Here is a 20,418-nt window from a genome sequence, read left to right on the forward strand (position 1 = left end):
CAACCGCTCCAAACTTAACTGCAAAAAATATGAATTAATTGATCGATTGATTAATTAAATTGTATCTCTTTGAGGCGAGGAGAGGCCAGGCACTCTGACCCTAACCCTTGATGGGAGTGAAATCAAGTTGGCCACCTTTAAGCCAGTAACATGACCTTTAAGCCACCCTTGGTCACATGATCATCAAACCATTCCCACTTGGTCACATGGCCAGCAAGCCACACCCACAAAATAAACCACGCCCACAGAGCGGTAGTAAAAAAAATTGCAGCCCTTCCCTTATCCTCGTCATAATGGTTTGATTAATTTCTCTGTGCAAAATCCTTTCTAAGATCCAAGTGTTTGGAAACGCAGGAGAACCAGCCAGGTTGCATAAACGCAGGCCCTGAACTTTGATGAGACTCACAACTGTGATTGACACATTCACGTAAAAGCTAGGCTTCTCTTGAATGCTGTCGGTCGAGACAATCACTCCAACAAATACTTTCAAAAGGCAGCAGCAAAGGGATGTCAAAGGAGGAGGACATTTACAGTAATTTGACATGGACAGACAGTTCGATCAAGATTACTTCCGGCATGAATGTTTTTTTATCTATTTGTCTCCTATGTTTCTTATCTTTTTATAAGCCTCTCAAGGTGGAGAACGTATCTAACAGTCCTTTTTATTTCTGATTCCCCACAACAATTTTTGTGGGGGTTGTGGGGATGAGAGAGAGACTGGCCCAAAGTCACCCAGCCGCTTTCATATCTAAGACGGGACTAGAACTCACAGTCTCCTGGTGATTGGCCCAAAATCCTAGCTGAGGAATTCTGGGAGTTGAAGTCCAGAGGCCTTTAAATCGCCAGGGTTGAACTCCGCTGGCTTACAGCCCTAGAGCCTACGGATATACTGTAAAAATATTCCTGTGGCAACGCCAGATACTATATTGGGAACCTGCCCGGTTTAATGCCTCTGACGGACCCGTAGGGTTTGAAGCTGCTCAGTTAAACCACGATTTAAAAAATCCCAGTGAATGTCTGTTCCGTAAGCTGGCACCTTTTTTGTAAAAAAAAAAAACCCTCCGGTGCTAAGCGAAAAATAAATGAATCCTTTTGGAAAAAATGCACAAAGCAAACCCATTAAAGCAGCAGGGACCTTTCCACAAAATCCTTAAAAGTAGCCCTTTGATTCCAAGAACCGCCTCCCTTTGTAAAACTATAAAAGGCAAAACCTCCGTTCGACCGAAAGTTCCTTTTTTCGGTTCAAGCAAGAGTCGCCCAGAAAGTAATGCACCACTTTTCTTCAACAGGATAATTAAATAATCAATTATTTTTTAAAAAAATTAAATAAACAATTATTAATAATTATTAAATTATTTATGATGTAAATGGGCTAAGAAAAATAAACATTATTTTTTATATTTTAATATTAAATTATTAAATTATTTAATGATAATAATTAAAAATATTTAAATAATAATCTATTGCTAATTAAATAGAAACTTTTGTGGGTTTTTTTTTTAAAAAGCAACCCATTTATCTCTACGGAGGCAAAAAAAAAGTCTAAAAAGAAAGAATCAAAGGGTCAACACATCACAGCTTTTTATAGACTCGGGATATTAAATTAATTCCCTGGGAGTGCTTTATATAGCACAATCCTCTTCGTTTCTTTACATTCCAGCTTCTAAATTCATGGTACGCCAACGGCTTTGACTTCGCTTGACTCCTTCCACTAGAAAGCAAGTTTGCCCTCTGAAAAGTGCCCAGGATTCAATTGGAAGAGCCCCCAAAAAAGAGGGCAAATCATTTATAAAGGACTCTCAATTAATTAGCCAAAAGAATACACCAGCTTTTATATCACACAAAAGAAGGACGGAGGCTATAAATTTAGCATCGTCTAGGAACAAATCAATTTCACAGGTCTGCAGGGACCGGGGATTTTTAGCAGGACGTATTTTATGCAACATTTCTGATCTTGGAAATATTCTATTGGTGTATTGCCAGAGATGGACCAAAACAGATTTTAAAATTGCAGGTAAACCTCGAAGTACATCAGTTTGTTTAGTGAACATTTGAAGTTACAACGGCACTGCAGAAGATGATTTCGAACCGTTTTGCATCATCCAGGGGAAGAAAGAGCCTTCTCTGTGGCGGCCCCGGCCCTCTGGAACCAACTCCCCCCCAGAGATTAGAATTGCCCCCACCCTCCTTGCCTTTCGTAAGCTTCTTAAAACCCACCTCTGCCGCAAGGCATGGGGGAACTGAGATCCTCTTTCCCCCTAGGCCTTTACAATTTTATGCATGGTATGTCTGTATGTATGTTTGGTTTTATAATAAGGGTTTTTAACTGTTTTAATATTGGATTGTTATATGCTGTCTTTATTACTGTTGTTAGCCTCCCTGAGTCTACGGAGAGGGGCGGCATACAAATCCAATAAATAAATAAATAAATCCATGAATGATAGAGTTACAGGTAGAAGAGGCCAGAAAGGTCATCTACGTCAAGGGTCTCTGACCTTGGCCACTTCAAAGACTTAGGGACTTCAACTCCCAGAATTCCTCAGCCAGTTTGCTTTGCCTGAGGAATTCTGGGAGTTGAAGTCCACGACCACAAGTCTTCAATTTGTCAAGATTGGAGACCTCGTTTTATTCTCATTCCTGGTTTACCATCACCACCACCATCCCTGGTTATTCTATCAACTGGCTAATTAATGGAGCAACTCTTCCAATCTCCTGCTTGGAGTGGGGTGCGGGTTGGACTAGATGACCTCCAAGGTCCCTTCCAACACTTGTTATTCTGTTATCATGAGGAGATCGTTTCAGTACAGTTGGGTACCTCTACTTACTTAATTCGTTCCGTGACCAGGTTCCTAAGTAGAAAAGTTTGTAAGAAGCAATTTTTCCCATAGGAATCAATGTAAAAGCAAATAATGCGTGCGATTGGGGAAACCACAGAGAGGGTGAAGGCTGTTTCCTCCCAGGAGATTCCTAGAGTGGCCCCAAGGAGGCTTGTTGTCGGAATGTCAGTCATGTGACCATGGGGGATGCAGCAAGTGCAAAAAATGGTCCCAAGTCCCTTTTTTCCCAGTTCTGTGGTAATTTCAAATGGTCACTAAATTTGTAAGTTGAGCACTACCTGTAAAGCTTGGGCATTATAGCTTGGTATAAACCAAAGTTTAGGGATGAACCTCTGTGGCCTAGAGGCGAAGCTTTGGCCTCACAATTAGGAGGTTATTATTATTTATTAGATTTATGGTATATGCTACCCTTCTCCGAAGACTTGGAGGTTGCGAGATCAATCCTAGATAGAGGCAGATGTAGGGTCTAGGATTAACCATGGCTTAGGGATGAACCTCTGCGGCCTAGAGGTGAAACTTTCGCCTCACAATCATGAGGGGGTGAGGTCAATCCTAGATAGAGGCAGATGTAGGGTCTAGGATTAATTCCTGTGGGGCCTAGACAGGTGAAATATTTGCCTCACAATCATGAGGTGGTGAGGTGGTGGTGGTAGTTTGGCCTAGTCCAGTGTTTCCCAACCTTGGCCACTTGAAGATATCTGGACTTCAACTCCCAGCATTCGCTGGCTGGGGCCTTCTGGGAGTTGAAGTCCGAATATCTTCAAGTGGCCAAGGTTGGGAAACACTGGACTAGAAGACCTCCAAGGTCCCTTCCAACTCTGTTAATAGAGCAGCCACACACACCTCCACGTGACTAAGGACCCGTGTCAGGGGCTGCCAAGGTGGGGAAGGGGAGACCCAGAGACCCCGAGGGAAGGAAAGGAGGGCGGGGCAGCCGCCAGGTGTGGAGAGGAGGCGCTCCTACGCACCGGCCCCCAGCAGCAGCGCCGCCCGCGATAGACTGCTCCTGGCCCGGGAGGCTCCACCGGGCGGCGGCCGTCTCCCCTTCCTCTCCCCTCCTTGCAAGGGGCGGGCCGGGGGGCGGGGACGGCTGGCCGGCTGGAGCTGCTGGCGGAGCCCGGCCGGCCGCTTAGTGTGTCCGCAGGAGCTTCCCCCGGCTGCTGCCGCCGCAACACCCCCGGCCGGCTCCCGCCGCCGCCGAGCCCCGCCAGCCCAGCCCAGCCCCGCCATGGCCGAAGGAGGCGGCGAAGGGGAGGACGATGTGCAGTTTCTGAGGACGGTGAGCGGGGCTGGGGGGCACCGAGGAGGAGGAGGAAGGCTGTGGGAAGGGGGAAGGGGTCCTCTGGAAGGGTCGTCCAGGAATTGGGGGGCTTTGGGCTGAGTTGCACCGAGGAGGAGGAGGTGGAGGAAGAAGGGGTTGGTTGGAAGGGCCCCATAGGAATTGGGGCAACTTGGGTTGAGGGGCACCCAGGAGGAGGAGGAGGAGGAGGAGGAAGGCTGGGGTCGCCTGGAAGGACCCCCAAGGATTGGGGTGATTTGGGCTGAAGGGCACCGAGGAGGAGGAGGAAGGCTGGGGTCATCTGACAGGGGCGTCCAGGAATTGTGGGTCACTGGAATGGGGGGCACCGAGGAGGAGGAAGGCTGGGGTCACCTGGAGGGACCCGCAGGAATTGGGGCAACTTGGGCTGGGGGGCACCCAGGAGGAAGAGGAGGAGGAAGGCTGGGGCCATCTGAAAGGGACCCCTAATAATTGGGGGCACTGGGATGGGGATTCCAGTGCCCCCTCACCGAGGAGGAAAAGGAAGTCTGGGGTCACCTGCTTTCCCGCTTGGGGAAAGTTGGATTTGGGTTGGGGGCTTTTCATGGGAGGGATCCCCTCCCTCTCTTCTTTGGGGGGGCTGGATGTCCTAGCCCGACACAGCTGGAAAGAGTTGGTCTTCTGGGCCCAAAATGTGGGCAACCTAGAAGAGGAGAAGAGCCGGAGAGGAAGGGAGGGGGCCGCAGGTCATTCAGGGCCAGGTTTTGGGGTGGGGTGAACAATCCCCCTCTTCTTATCCTCCTTGGCCCACATCCACACAACCTTGGGGCGTCCTCTCTTTCTCCTTCCCCTTTCAGTAACGACAGCCGACAAGGAAACATAAGGAGATTGACGGCAGAAAAAGAGCTCCTGGTCCATCTAGTCCAGTGTTTCCCAACCTTGGCAACTTGAAGACATCTGGACTTCAACTCCCAGAATTCCCCAGCCAGTGAAGGCTGGATGGGGAATTCTGGGAGTTGAAGTCCAGATATCTTCAAGTTGCCAAGGTTGGGAAACACTGGTCTAGTCTGCCCTTCTATTATTTCCTTCCTTGTTTCTTTCTCCTCCCTCTCTCCTTTCTTTCTCCTTCCTTCCTTCCTTCCTTCTTCCCTGCCTTCCTCTGAGTCTCTCTTTCTGTCTCTCCCTAAATAGAAACATAGAAGATTGATGGCAGAAAAAGACCTCCTGGTCCATCTAGTCTGCCCTTCTACTGTTTTTTATCTTAGGATGCATGTTTATCCCAGGCCTGTTTAAATTCAGTGACTGTGGATTGACCAACCACGTCTACTGTAAGTTTGTTCCAAGCATCTACTGCTCTTTCAGTCAAATAATATTTTCTCACCCACTGCTTCTGATCTTTCCCCCAACTGACCTCAGATTGTGCCCCCTTGTTCTTGGGTTCACTTCCCTATTAAAATCACTTCCCTCCTGAACCTTTTTGAACCTTTTAAAGCAGCACCTTTTGTGTTTTGAGTTTATAAGCTCCCTTGCCAATCGTGGGTCTGTTTATTCCACTTTTGTGGGAATCAGCTGCACAGGATTTGGGAATCACCAAGGACAGGCAGGGCCGATGAAGCACGAAGGGAGACCCAGAATGGCTGTAATCCAGAACAACCACAGCTAGGAAAAGTCTATCTTTTTTCCGCACTGCCGTTGAAGTTTTGCCCTCTTTTTCCTCCCTGCCAGGGCTCGGGGAGTGGGACTAAAATTAGAGTCCGTTCCTATTCCAAGGCAGATGGATTCTGAGCGGCCAAGCTGCCTGAGAACAGGTGGCGTCTCAGGACTTAGAGGAGGGTGCTGGGTTCGATTCCTCCTCCTTCCCCTCCCTCCCTTCTCTTTCTTCCTTCTCTACCTCTCTTCTCCTTTCTCTTCCCTTTTCCCTTTCCTTTCTTTTCTCTTTTTATTCCTTCCATCCTTCCTTCCTTTTTCTTTCTCTTTCTTTCTTTCCCTCTCTCCTCCTTCCCCTTTCCTTTTCCCTTTCCTTTCTTTTATCTTTTCCTTCCTTCCTTCAATCCATCCTTCCTTTTTCTTCCTCTTCCTTTCTTTCCTTCTCTCCTCCTTTCCCTTTCTTTTCTCCTCCGTCCCTCCCTCCCTTCTACCTCCCTCCTTCCTTTCTTGCCTCCCTCCCTCCTTCCTTCCTTCTCCTTCCCTCCCTCCTTCCTTCTCCTTCTTCCCTCCCTCTTTCCTTCCCTCCCTCCCTCTCTCCTTCCTTCTTCCCTCCCTCCCTCTCCTCCTCCTACTCCTTCTTTCTTCCCTCCCTCCCCTTCCCTCCTTCCCTCGACATTAAATCCTGCTCCAGAAACTGGAGTTTTTGTACAATGTGTCCCAAGGACAATTTCTCCCTTGGGTAAGAATTCTGGGCTCGTTTGTTGAGAGATCGACCGGTTTCTTTTCTGGGCCGTCCACAGAATCCTCGGGAATCTCTTCCAACCCCTCAGTCCAAAGACCCCCAGGCTTTTTCAAGTTTTCTTCTCTTCCTTCGCTTCCATAGAGAGTCATGGGGAAACTGCGGCCCGTACTGCACCTTCTCTGGTTACTAACCTTTATTTATCTTGGGTTGACAGCTGAGGGCCCTTCCTTACAAACGGCCTTCTCAGGTTTAGGACCACAGTTGCTCCTACAAGCCAAGTCGGCCTTAACTGCTGGAATCCGCCTGGAGAAATCGGTTTCCTTAATAGCGTTTTCAAGGATGGTTAGCCATTGCTGGCTTCTTAGGGCTGAGAGCAAGCGTCTGGCTCAAAATCGCCCAGCTGGGTTTTGTGATATGAGAATATAAGAATGTGTGTGTGTGTGTGAGAGAGAGAGATGTTTTAGCACAGGGGTCCTCAAACTTGGCAACTTTAAGACTTATGGACTTCAACTTTCAGAATTCTCCAGCTAGCTGGCTGGAGAATTCTGAAGGTTGAAGTCCACAAGTCTTAAAGTGGCCAAGTTTGAAGACCTCTGCTCTAGCACAATGTTTTTTATACTTGGCAACTCTAAGATATGCAAACATGAAAATCATTAAGTGTTGTACCTTACAATTCTGGACAAATAATAATAATAATTTATTAGATTTGTGTGCTGCCCCTCTTCGAAGACTTGGGGCAGCTCACAACAACATAAACAGTGTACAAATCCAATTTTTAAAAAAATACAATTTAAAACCCTTATAATAAAATAATCACACAATCCAATCAAACCATACACCAACCTTGACAATTGGGTAGGTGTCTTAATTTCCCCATGCCTGGTGGCAAAGATGACTTGCGAAAGGCGAGGAGGGTGGGGCCAGTCCTACTCTCTGGGGGGAGTTGGTTCCAGAGGGTCGGGGCCGCCACAGAGAAGGCTCTTCCCCTGGGTCCTGCCAGACGATATTGTTTAGTCGACGGGATCTGGAGAAGGACAACTCTACGGGACCTAATAGGCTGGGATTCGTGCGGCAGAAGGCGGTCTCGGAGGTATTCTGGTCTGATGCCATGAAGGGCTTTAAATGGATATTTTCTTTTATGTACACTGAGAGCATCTGCACCAAAGACAAGAAGCAATGGGTGGAAACTAAACAAGGAGAGAAGCAACTTAGAACTCAGGAGAAATTTCCTGACAGTTAGAACAATTAATCCGTGGAACAGACATTGCCTCCAGAAGTTGTGAATGTTCCAACACTGGACGTTTTTAAGCGGATGCTGTATAACCATCTGTCTGAAGTAGTGTAGGGTTTCCTCCCTAAGCAGGGGGTTGGACTAGAAGACCTCCAAGGTCCCTTCCAACTCTGTTGTTGTTGTTGTTGTTATTGTTATTATTATTACTTGGAGACTGGAAATATTTAAACCCCGTGATGAATTGCACAACTGCTGTATTTATTTTATTTTCAAGAAAAAGGGTGAGTGGCAAACGCCATGTTGCGCAGCTAAGTAGCCTGGCGACGTGCACAGTTTTTGCACAATTTTTTTGTTTTAAATTCCATGCTGTTTGGGTAGTTGGGAGTTACAGGTCTTTCCTGTTCACCTTTGGTGCAAAATGTACCCTCAGGTCTGTTTTGCCCGAAAGTCACTCTGGAGCAGTCTGGAAGGCATGTGTGTGAGTGTGTTTAGATGTCAGCAAGTTCCCCGGACTCTGAGCTATGTGCTCAGCCGGAGTTTTAGGAATGGCTTCGAACAGGTGCAGAGACCAAAAATACCCATTCCCCCCCTCGTCCGGGCCCATGGGAATGGGGAACGATGGTGGGTGAGAAACATGGGGGCTGGGAAGAGGAAGTTTCATCGTTTTGTTTCTCAATTTCCCCCCCCTCAATTATTATTCTTCCTGGCTCAAAAAAAAAATAAATCCAAAATTCCCAGCCATCCTCCAAACGGGCAATTTTCCCCCAAAGGATTCCATTTTTAATTTGGACTCTCGTGGGTTCAGTTTGAACTCAGATCTGGGGGGAGCTTGAAGGTTGTTGTTCAGCAGTGGGTTCGGTTTCAACTTCGGAGACTTTGAAAAGGGTCCGGATTTCAATTTCCAGAATTCCCCAGCCGGCAGTTTTGGTTGCGAGCCCCTTGGAGCCCCTTCCTCATCTGTGGGGTTTAGGGGGTTTAATAGACCCTAAATTCAGCCCGGCTTGGGAGAGGGGAAGGACGTCTTTCGCGCAAGCCGCTGCTGAGGGTGCACATTCCCGGGGCCGAAATAGGCTGCCAAGGAACCTGATCTCCAGGGCCTGAAGCCAGGATGGGCGACGGGCGAGGGCTGGCTTGGTTTGAAGATCAGCCAGATGGGATGAGACGGGCGGGAAAGGGGGGGGGGCTCTGAGTGACAGGAGGTATATCATGGCACATTTTAGTTTTTACATGTGTATGTATGTGTTTGATGTGTTTGGGTCTTTTCACATGTAAGATTGATAGAATCTTAGATTGATAGAATCTCGTTGTCTTCGGGCTGGTGCTTTTGGCTTCGTGCTAGGGTGTGCTAGGCCCTAGCACGAAGCCAAAAGCCCCAGCCTGAAGACGATGAGTGGGACCTCGACAAAACATCGCCAAGATTCTATCAATCTTACACAGGAAAAGACCTGAATATGTAGTAATAATAATAATAATAATAATAATAATAATAATATTAATAATATTAATAATACATAATTTATTAGATTTGTATGTAGCATGTTTTTGCTAATAATGAAAAGGAAGGTATATATGGATATATATATATATATATATATAGACAGAACACACATTGCAAAACAACTAAGTAGCCTGCAAGCTCCAATTACTCAGGATATCACCCCTAACTAATCAGCATACCTCAGTTACATCAACGACCCCAGGTGTTACCCCACTGACTCACCAGGAAGTTTCTACACAGCAGGCAATTGCTCAGCCATCAAACCACACCCAGCCACCAGTATTTATAGAGGGAAGGCAGCTCAGGTCCCGCTGTGTTCGCCCTAGAACAAGGACAGAAGCACCAGCCTGAAGATGACGAGTGGGACCTCGTCGAAATGTCGCCAGAAGTTTCTGAATCCTACACGGGAAGAAACCCGAATATGCCAAGACAGTCACACCTGTACCCGTGAAAATCTACGAAAACATATATATATAGATATATACACTGCTCAAAAAAATAAAGGGAACACTTAAACAACAGAATATAATTCCAAGTAAATCAATGAATGGATGGATGGTCGGACGGGCAGACAGATAAATAAATATCTACTGAACAGAACTCCTTGTTGGTGACAAGAAAGGCATCCGGACATTAAAACACCCTAGTAACTCCTATCAGTTGCTCATTCTCCACCTCGCAAGGGATGATGACGTCATTAAAAGTAGATGGTGACGATTCTCGCCCCGCGTCGCCGACACCAGCAGGGTGGAGAAGCACCTGTCAGCTGGATGGATGACGCCGATGTCCCCTTCCTGGCTCCTTCTTGAGTCACCTTCCCCATCGTGGCTGCGTTCCAAGGTCTCCATGCTTGGTTGCGCAACTTCGGCTGGTACGCATGTGCCTCTCTGTCTTTTAATTCCCTGCACTGGTGCTGCTGCTGTTGTGTTTTTTTTCCCCTTCACGCTGCCCTTGATCGATGAAGGTTGCCAGTTTTGGCAGCCGGGCTGATAGGGAAGTCTTCTCCCTCGGAAAGTCCAGTTGGGTGGTCTTGAACGAAGCCGGCTTTGCACTACAGTGTTCCCTCGCTTTTCGCGGGGGAGGCGTTCCGAGACCGCCCGCAAAAGTCGAATTTCCGCGAAGTAGAGATGCGGAAGTAAATACACTATTTTTGGCTATGAACAGTATCACAAACCTTCCCATAACACTTTAAACCCCTAAATTGCAATTTTCCATTCCCTTAGCAACCATTTAGATTATTACTCACCATGTTTATTTATTAAGGTTTATTTTAAAAAATATTTATTAAAAGCAGACGAAAGTTTGGCAATGACATATTACATCATTGGGTGGGAAAAACCGTGGTATAGGAAAAAAACCTGGGAAGTATTTTTTAATTACTGTAATATTTTTGAAAAACCGTTGCATAGACTTTTCGCGAAGTTCGAACCCACGAAAATCGAGGGAACACTGTACTTCATATAAGATTGACGGCAGAAAAAGACCTCCTGGCCCATCTAGTCTGCCCTTATGCTATTTCCTGTATTTTATCTTAGGGTGGATCTATGTTTATCCCAGGCATGTTTAATATTCAGTTCCTGTGGATTGACCAACCATGTCTGCTGGAAGTTTGTTCCAAGCATCTACTACTCTAGCATCTACCACTTCAATTCTGATTTTGGAATGGAGGGGTGGGAGTTGTTAAACGGACAGGAAGTTCCAGCAAGAAAAAAAAATAGATTTTTCTAGACCGGAAGATGTCTGAAATTTGATTATTTTTGTTTTATTTTTTAAAAAAAATCTGGAAGCCATGATTAGAGGAACAGCCGATCTCCACGTTCATCTTAGTTTTTCATGTTTTCGGATTTTATTATTGCGATTTCTTGGTTTTGTTTGTCGTGAGTCACTTAGAGTTGTTTGGAGTCTGCTGACCGACAGGTTTCATAAATGATAGAAACATAGAAGATTGACGGCAGAAAAAGACCCCCTGGTCCATCTAGTCTGCCCTTCTACTATTCCCTGTATTTTGTCTTAGGATGGATCTATGTTTATCCCAGGCATGTTTAAATTCAGTGACTGTGGATTGACGAACCATGTCGGCTGGATGTTTGTTCCAATGATGGGTTGTCCCGCAATCAGCCGGGTGTTTAGACTGGATTCTAAAAAGCCTCCATTGATGGAGCTCCTACGATTTCTGGTGGCAAGCTGTTCCGCTGGTTAATTGTTCTCATTGTTAGGAAGTTTCTCCTTCGTTCCAGGTTGTTTCCCTCGTTGATTAGTTTCTATCTATTAATTCCTATCTTACTTTCTGGTGCTTTGGAAAGTAGATTGACCCCCCCTCCTCTTTGTGGCAGCCCCTCAAATACTGCTATCATGTCCTCTCCAGTCCTTCTTTCCTAGCCAAACCCAAATCCTGCAGCTATTCTTCATATGTTTTAGTCCCCAGGCCTTTGATCAAACTTAGTTGCTCTTCTCTGAACTTTTTCTAAAATCTCAACATCTCTTTTTTTGTGTGCTATCGAGACCAAAGTTTTTGCAGGATTCCAAGTGTGGCCTTACTAGGGTTTTAAGTTGACCACATGCAGAGTGGGGTGGAGGCACTGTTTTCAACTTTCGAAATTTAAGATGGGCGGACTGCAACTCCAAAGGTTCCCCAGCCAGCATGGTTGCCAAGTTCGAAAAAATATTTTTTTGAAGAGGAGCACTTTCATATTCCTGTTGTGATCTAAAACAGGGGTTTCCAACCTCGGCAACTTTAGGTCGTGTGGACTTCAACTCCCAGAATTCCACAGCCAAGCCTGGCGACTTTAAGATGTGTGGACTTCCACTCCCAGAATTCCACAGCCAAGCCTGGCGACTTTAAGATGGGTGGACTTCAACTCCCAGAATTCCACAGCCAAGCCTGGCGACTAAGACTTCTGGACTTCAACTCCCAGAATTCCACAGCCAAGCCTGGCGACTAAGACTTCTGGACTTCAACTCCCAGAATTCCACAGCCAAGCCTGGCGACTAAGACTTCTGGACTTCAACTCCCAGAATTCCACAGCCAAGCCTGGCGACTTTAAGATGCGTGGACTTCAACTCCCAGAATTCCTCAGCCAACACCGACGACATTAAGATGCGTGGACTTCAACTCCCAGAATTCCTCAGCCAACACCGACGACATTAAGATGCGTGGACTTCAACTCCCAGAATTCCTCAGCCGAGCCTGGCGACTTTAAGATGTGTGGACTTCAATTCCCAGAATTCCTCAACCCACAGTGACAACTTTAAGCCGTGTGGACTTCAACTCCCAGAATTCCTCATCCAGCAAAACTGGCTGTGGAATTCTGGGAGTTGAAGTCCACAACTCTTAAAGTTGCCAAGGTTGGAGACTCCTGACTTAAAAGATGTATAATTCCGAATATAATATATAACGTAACATAACACACGTTATAACATAATGTAATTATTATTTTTCCCTCTCTCAGGACGATGAGGTGGTCCTTCAGTGTTCCACTGTCGTCTTCAACGAACAGCTGAAGTTATGCCTGGCTACCGAAGGCTTTGGAAATCGGCTGTGTTTTCTGGAACGTACGTCTAATGCTCAGGTGCGTACCGAGGCAGGTGACACAGGTGTGGGACTGGAAAGGGGGATAAACAACAGCTTAACCTGCCCTCCATGACCTGCGGCTGCCGGCTTTCCTACTGGGAACTGAGTCGTCCCATTGGGTAGATGGGCTAGATTGGACTAGGTTTTTTCATGTAGTTCTTTGTTAGATTTTTTTAAATCCTGCCTTTATGACTTTATAAGTATGGTGAACATTCATCATGCTCCTTCCTACTCCTATTTTCCCTACAACAACCCTGTTGTAGGTAAAATAGGGGTCAGCTCCAAGATACCCAGCCGGCTTTTAAAGCTAAGGCAGGACTAGAACTCATGGCTACTTGATGCCCAAAGTCACCTAACCAGATTGCACTTCTAAGGTGGGACTAGAATTCACCGTCTCCTGGTGATTGGCCCATAGTTACCCAGCCAGCTTTCATTTCTAAGGCGGGACTAGAACTCACCATCTCCTGGTGATTGGCCCATAGTTACCCAGCCAGCTTTCATTTCTAAGGCGGGACTAGAACTCATCGTCTCCTGGTGATTGGCCCATAGTTACCCAGCCAGCTTTCATTTCTAAGGCGGGACTAGAACTCACCGTCTCCTGGTGATTGGCCCATAGTTACCCAGCCAGCTTTCATTTCTAAGGCGGGACTAGAACTCACTGTCTCCTGGTGATTGGCCCAAAGTCACCCAGCCGGCTTCCATGCCTGAGGCAAGACTAGAACTCACCGTCTCCCAGTGATTGGCCCAAAGTCACCCAACCAGCTTTCATCCCTAAGGCAGAACTAGAATTTAAACCCCGCTGATTGATTTACAGTCACCCAACCGCTTTCGTTGGCTGAGATGGGAACTAGAATTCACAATCTCCTGGCGATTGGCCCCAAAGTCACCCAGTTGGCTTTCATAGCTAAGGCAGGATTAGAATTCAGGATCTCTTGCTTTCTAACCTGGGACCTTAACCACTAGGCCAATAGGGAATCATATCTGGGACTTTAGATGAGCCTGCAAACTTTTATTTTAATTAATTTAAATAATTTAATTTGATTTTATTAATTGAATTTATATGCTGCCCACTCCGAGGATTCAGGGCGGCTGAATTTTATACTGGTGGTGACAAATCGTTTGCAAAACTCAAATCAATAGAAACCACATCTAATTTTCTATCCCCTTGCAGAAAGTCCCTCCAGATCTGGCAATATGTTGCTTCAGTTTGGAACAATCTTTGTCCGTACGAGCCCTGCAGGAAATGCTGGCCAATACAGTGGAAGCGGGTGTCGAGGTAAGGAGGGGAAAATTTATCTTTCTTTGTGGGAAGTGAGTTAGAAGGGCAGCTCTTGGCGTGGCCTCCTTGACTTAAGAGCACGGATGAGAGCGCATATATGTGTGTGTGTGTGTGTGTGTATTCAAGAGAGCTACAAGTATCTTACTAGGGTGAGCAGATGAGCCTTTTCTCTCTTTTTAAAGAAAGTTTATTTATTGAGTTTTACATATTAAAAAAATAGATATACGGCAGTGGTGGGATGCAAAAAATATTTCCCCTCTAAAACCAAGATCTGATCATAGCAATAGCTCTTAGACTTTTATACCGCTTCATAGTGCTTTTACAGCCCTCTTTAAGCGGTTTACAGAATCAGCATATTTGCCCCCAACAATCCGGGTCCTCATTTGACCCCCCTCGGAAGGATGGAAGGCTGAGTCGACCTTGAGCCGGTGGCGAGATTTGAACTAGTGAACTACAGTCAGCAGAAGCAGCCTGTAGGGAGTCACTTCCTGGTTTGATCCAGTGAAGGGCTGCAAAAAATTTTACTACCATGCTGTGGGTGTGGCTTATTTTGTAGATGTGGCTTGCTGGCCATGTGACCAGGTGGGAGTGGCTTGACGATCATGTGACCGGGGTGGTGGCTTAAAGGTCATGTGACTGGCTCAAAGGTGGCCAACTTGATGTCACTCACATCAAGGGTTTGGGTTAGGGTGCCTGGCCTCTCCTATATATCCACCCTAAGATAAAATACAGGAAATAGTATAAGGGCAGGCTAGATGGACCATGAGGTCTTTTTCTGCCGTCAGTCTTCTATGTTTCTAACCTCAAAGAAATACAACTTCCCTATCTATTTACTATTACTGAATATCCAAAATGTACACTGCTCAAAAAAAATAAAGGGAACACTTAAACAACACAATATAACTCCAAGTAAATCAAACCTCTGTGAAATCAAATCAAACTAAGGAAGCCACACTGAGTGACCATCAATTTTACCTGCTGTTGTGCACGTTCATCTTGGTACAGAACAAAGTATTCAATGAGATTATTTCATTTATTCAGATCTATGATGTGTTATTTGAGTATTTCTTTTATTTTTTTTTGAGCAGTATACTTATTTAATTCTATGTGTATATATGCCATATGTGTACCTACATATTACACACAGGCACGCAAAAATCTACATGATCTACCATATAAACGGTATGTGTATGTACACACACACAACACACGCACAGCTTTTCTAAAATTATACACATTCAACCTCATTTACTGCGATAGGAAAAACATACCCAGAGCCCAGAAGGGGAAAAAAGAGAAAAAAATTCAAAATTTTTCTACCAGTTCTGTGTACCTGACCATCACTGGTTTGATCCTATGGTCCCCACTGGAGGCTGAGCACATCGTTTTCATTTTCTCCCAGTGGGGAGAACCCGATGGGCGTCTTGAATGGTGAATGAATGGAAGGTGAGGGGGGGTGTCCTTTAAAGGGGTGAAAGGAGACATCCAGCCAGCCTCAGGTATCCCGCGATGCCCGTTGGCCCTCGGTCTCGAGTAATCACCAATGGTTCACCTTCTCTCCCTCTTCTTTTCTTTGGCTTCTCAAATCGGCCGACTGACCCTCTCTAGGGTGTCGACTTGGACAAGTGGGTAGGTGCTACTTTTCATGCGCTGCCGTGATCCCATCTCCTCCGACCCTCCCTTCTAAACCTTCCCCTCCCCACCTGTTTTGGTGTGTGCCTCCCAGTTCCCGGTTTCTTCCTCGGGGTTCCCACCTCCTCAAATGTAACCCGTAATAGACGTGGGACAGGTTTCAAGAAGACCATGGATTTGCCCTATGGGGCATTAACGTAGAACGGCGATGGCAAGTCTGAGTTACCCACCACATCCCTTGTCTCCTACCCACAAACTTGCCACGTAGCTCACTCAGGTTGTGCCAGCATGACTAGTCCTCCTTCCGCTTCCGCCCAGGTGGGTGGGCATAGGATGGCCTTGAATCTCTCAAAAGAATGCTTTGTGGTTGCTTCTGTTCCCTCCTGAAAATCCCCCCTCCCAAGTTCCCATAAACATCAGGCCTTCTATAGATAGTATGGCAAGCCGTTAATTTATCACCAACTCTTCGGAGAGGGGCGGCATACAAATCTAATAAAATAATAACTATAACTTCTGCCGCCCCTCAAGAAAAAAGCATCCTCTGCAGTGATGAGAGAGACCACAAGGGGTTAATTGGTTTAACCACCCCTCCCTCTTCCAGGGGGACCCTTGGCATTGTCTGGATATTTGTCATGGAATTGTTTTAACTAATCTGTCCGCTTTCACTTCCTAGTTTCCAATTGGAATTTTCTACTTTCCAATTTCCAGATATACTGAGATATACTTGGCAGAATTGAGCCAACATTCTCAGGGCAGGATCTGGGATGGGCCTGATAGTGTTTTGTGTTTTATCATGTCCCCCATTCCCACAAATATTATTTGACTCAAAGAGTAGTAGATGCTTGGAACAAACTTCCAGCAGGCGTGGCTGGTAAATCCACAGTCACTGAATCTAAACATGCCTGGGATAAACACAAATCCATCCTAAGATAAAATACAGGAAATAGTAGAAGGGCAGACTAGATGGGCCATGAGGTCTTTTTCTGCTGTCAATCTTCTATGTTTCTATGAAGGGCAATGTGACCATTTTTGAAGTTGGTGGGTGGGCCTTGCCTACCCATAGATCTTAGCGATGGGTCTTCCTCGTTGAAAACCAGGTGGGATCCCCTTATCCTCTCCCTCCAGTAATCTTTCCCTCCTTCATACCTCCTCCTCCTCCTCCTCTTCCCTTCCTTCCTTCCACGTTTTCAATCCATTTCCCTTCCCACTGGGCTTCTCCACTGATGGTTGTGATTTCCCACAATTTGTCCCTGTGTCCCTTCTCACTTCATTGCATGATTCCTTATCAGTGGAAGTCCTTTTTCCTTCTGGGGAATTCTCCACGCAGTGGGCGCAAGAATGGAGCGTGGTGAAAGAAACATGGTGGTTTGCAAATGACAACGAACGGAGGGAGAAGTTCTCTATCCTGAGATGGACATGGTCTGATTCAACGTACCAAAATCCTGAGCCCATAAGCAACTTTATGGGTTCCATGGAAGGTTCATAACATCCTATTTCAACAGCCTTTTTAAAGGTTCATAAACAGCCTTTTTTCATCATGGCTGTCACGATATCCTTCAACCCCGTTCAAGTTTTGGGGAGGAACATTCACAAAACTCTAGTTGACAAGCAACCCATGTTAGAACTTGCCAAACGGGAACATCTGTTTTATTGGGATAAAATGGAGGGGACGGGAGCTTTTAGAAGGAAGGAGCAGTTTACCACCAGTACCTAATTACCCCAATCCAAAAATCCTCAGCCTTATATTATCTACAATAGACCTCTCTCCTTCTCTAAGAGGTCTGTAAGGGGCGTGCATAAGTGCACTTTTGTGCCTAATGTCCCTGTCCTACTGTCTTATTATCCTTTCTATTACTACGTTCTAGTTATGTTATGTTATGTTAAGATGTACTATAATAATATACAGTGATACCTTGCCTTACAAACTTAATTGGTTCCGGGATGAGGTTCTTAAGGTGAAAAGTTTGTAAGACAAAGCAATGTTTCCCATAGGAATCAATGGAAAAGCGATTAATGCGTGCAAACCCAAAATGCACCCCTTTTGCCAGCCGAAGTGCTGCTGGGATTCCCCTGAGGCTCCCCTCCATGGGAAACCCCACCTCCGGACTTCTGTGTTTTTGCGATGCTGCAAGGGAATCACAGCAGGAGAATCCCAGCATTGCTAAAACGAGCGCTTCGCTGGCAACGGAAGTCCGGAGGTGGGGTTTCCCAGCGAAGGGAGCATCAGTGAAATTGCGGCATCACAAAAACACAGAAGTCCGGAGGTGGGGTTTCCCATGGAGGGGAGCCTCAGGGGAATCCCAGCAGCGCAAAAACGGGTACTTTGCTGGCAATAGAAGTCCGGAGGCGGGGCATCCCAGCGGTGGCAGTGGGTTTGTAAGGTGAAAATAGTTTGCAAGAAGAGGCAAAAAAATCTTAAACCCTGGGTTTGTATCTCGAAAAGTTTGTATGATGAGGCGTTTGTAAGACGAGGTATCACTGTACTTGTTTGACAAATAAATAAATAAATAAGGTCTAGGAGGATATGAATCCTGCCCTATTCTAGATAATTTGATCCCAAGGAATGATGGTGTCATACAATCATTTGAATTTTTTCAGCAACAATTCCAGGCTTGTGTGGGATTACAGCTGCTCCAGCCTCGAAAGCTCTCTATCCCAATAATCTGGACCTAATGGCCTACTATGACGTCTACATAGCAGTTGGGTCCATGCTAATGTGATGTGGATTTTGTGGCTGCAAGAATACACAAGATCCTCAGACGTTCCCGAGGGTGCTTTGGAGCTTCTAAAATTTTTGGAGCACATTTTCTCCACTGAGTCAGTGGTCTGGTCACATTGGCGCACAGACACTGATCAGAGAGAACCCATCTCACATGGAGATGAACGCATAACTTGCCAGAGGGTTTCTTGTGGAAATGGTCAAACCTGTGCTTTCATGTGGGCCGCGCAGGAAACCAATTGTTGGGTTGTCTAGCCCTGATGGCGAGGAGAACTTGGCCGTACACCATGGTGACCTTGAATGGTAGAAGGTCTGGTAAAAAGATGGGAGGGTGGTAGTGTTGATCCTGGAAGTCATCCCACAATTTTAGCATCTGTTTTCATGACTCCTGAGAAGTCCAGTAGGTCTATATAAGTCGAATAAGTCATTTTGCTTTTTTACTACATCGTGTAACATAGACTTGGACACTCTACGGACCACATCTGGTCCTTTGGCTGTCCCTAACCTGCCCATGGCAGGGGTGGCAACAGCAGTAGACCTATTGGTTTAGTTCAGCCCTCCACAATGGTTTCACAGGTGGCCCCTCGCGAAAATTAACTGCACACCCCTCCCTTGACATGTCGAGTTGAAGAAATTACACCACCTGTTCGATCTTGGCTGATTTTGGAAAGATAAGGACGGTTAGATCTGGTTAATCCAGGGGTAGGCAAAGTTGGCTCTTCTATGACTTGTGGACTTCAACTCCCAGAATTCCTGAGCCAGTCATGCCAGCTCAGGAATTCTGGGAGTTGAAGTCCACAGGTCATAGAAGAGCCAACTTTGCCTACTTCTGGATTAGTCACTTGGATGGGACATCAGTAAGATTTCCCACAAAAAAAACCCAATGGAAAACTACAGGGTTATTATAAAAGAATGGACCGATTTCATGACGCATTGTTCAGTTCTCGAGCATCGTCATGTAACGAGTCAGTGACCATTTGAAAAAGGACTGATCTAAGTTTTGAATGGTACCATAGGGGCGATGTAGTCAGGTCATTCTTCCTGCAACATTCATGTTAATGTATGAGCAGAGTAATCCTCCTTTCCCAAGGTGAACACAAGAACAAGGGGACACAATCTGAAGTTAGTTGGGGGAAAGATCAAAAGCAACGTGAGAAAATATTATTTCACTGAAAGAGTAGTAGATCCTTGGAACAAACTTCCAGCAGACGTGGTTGGTAAATCCACAGTAACTGAATTTAAACATGCCTGGGATAAACATATATCCATTGTAAGATAAAATACAGGAAATAGTATAAGGGCAGACTAGATGGACCATGAGGTCTTTTTCTGCCATCAGTCTTCTATGTTTCTATGTTTCTGACAGTGAGTAGCCATTAACAGTGAGTAGCTTTCTGTGGACCATCAGAATTTTCTTGCGGATCACCAGTGGTCTATGGACCACCAGTTGGTGACCGCTCCTGTTTATTGTTGCAAAGAGAACTACACAGACACCCATGAATTAACCAAGGGTCAAACATGACTTAGAGATGGTTACCATCTTATCTTTTTCTTTAGTAGGTTTCAATCCTACTTCTGAATGCCAGTCGGTCAACCATGAGGTCTAGGATCTTGCCAGTAGCGTAGAAGCCAAAAGCTGGCGATAGTTGCTGTGGGATGGGTGCATGGACCTGCGTGAGCTCCAGGTTGAACATTCCACAGGTACAGCTGTTGTGTGATTTTGGGTTTAACTTTTGCCTTGTCGTCCTCCAGTCCTCGCAAGGAGGTGGGCATCGGACGCTGCTGTATGGACACGCGATTCTTCTACGGCATTCCCACAGCGGCATGGTAAGTGGGGGAATGGAATTCCAGGAAGCTTTGGATCCGGACACGGAGACAGGGGAGGGTTGGGAAGCTTCAGCCCAAGGCAAAGTGACTCTACGCAAGCCCAGTGGAGCAACAAGGGCCATTTTGGGTCAAAGCCAAGCAGGTTTATTTTCAAACTCTGAGTCATCTGTTCTCTAC

General features: G+C 46.0%; 1 protein-coding gene across 1 annotated transcript in view; it reads left to right on the top strand.

Moving 5' to 3' along the window:
* The first annotated feature begins 4,047 nt into the window (after positions 1–4,047).
* LOC139155673 (ryanodine receptor 1-like) overlaps positions 4,048–20,418 on the top strand; it is a 141,681-nt gene continuing 125,310 nt past the window's right edge. The window contains exons 1-4 of the mRNA XM_070730915.1: positions 4,048–4,116; positions 12,663–12,782; positions 13,956–14,060; positions 20,167–20,241. Of these exons, the coding sequence (XP_070587016.1) occupies positions 4,066–4,116; positions 12,663–12,782; positions 13,956–14,060; positions 20,167–20,241 (351 nt within the window). The 5' untranslated portion in view covers positions 4,048–4,065. The remainder of the gene's footprint in view (positions 4,117–12,662; positions 12,783–13,955; positions 14,061–20,166; positions 20,242–20,418) is intronic.

Source organism: Erythrolamprus reginae, unplaced genomic scaffold, assembly GCF_031021105.1.
Source record: "Erythrolamprus reginae isolate rEryReg1 unplaced genomic scaffold, rEryReg1.hap1 H_43, whole genome shotgun sequence".
NCBI lineage: Eukaryota > Metazoa > Chordata > Lepidosauria > Squamata > Dipsadidae > Erythrolamprus > Erythrolamprus reginae.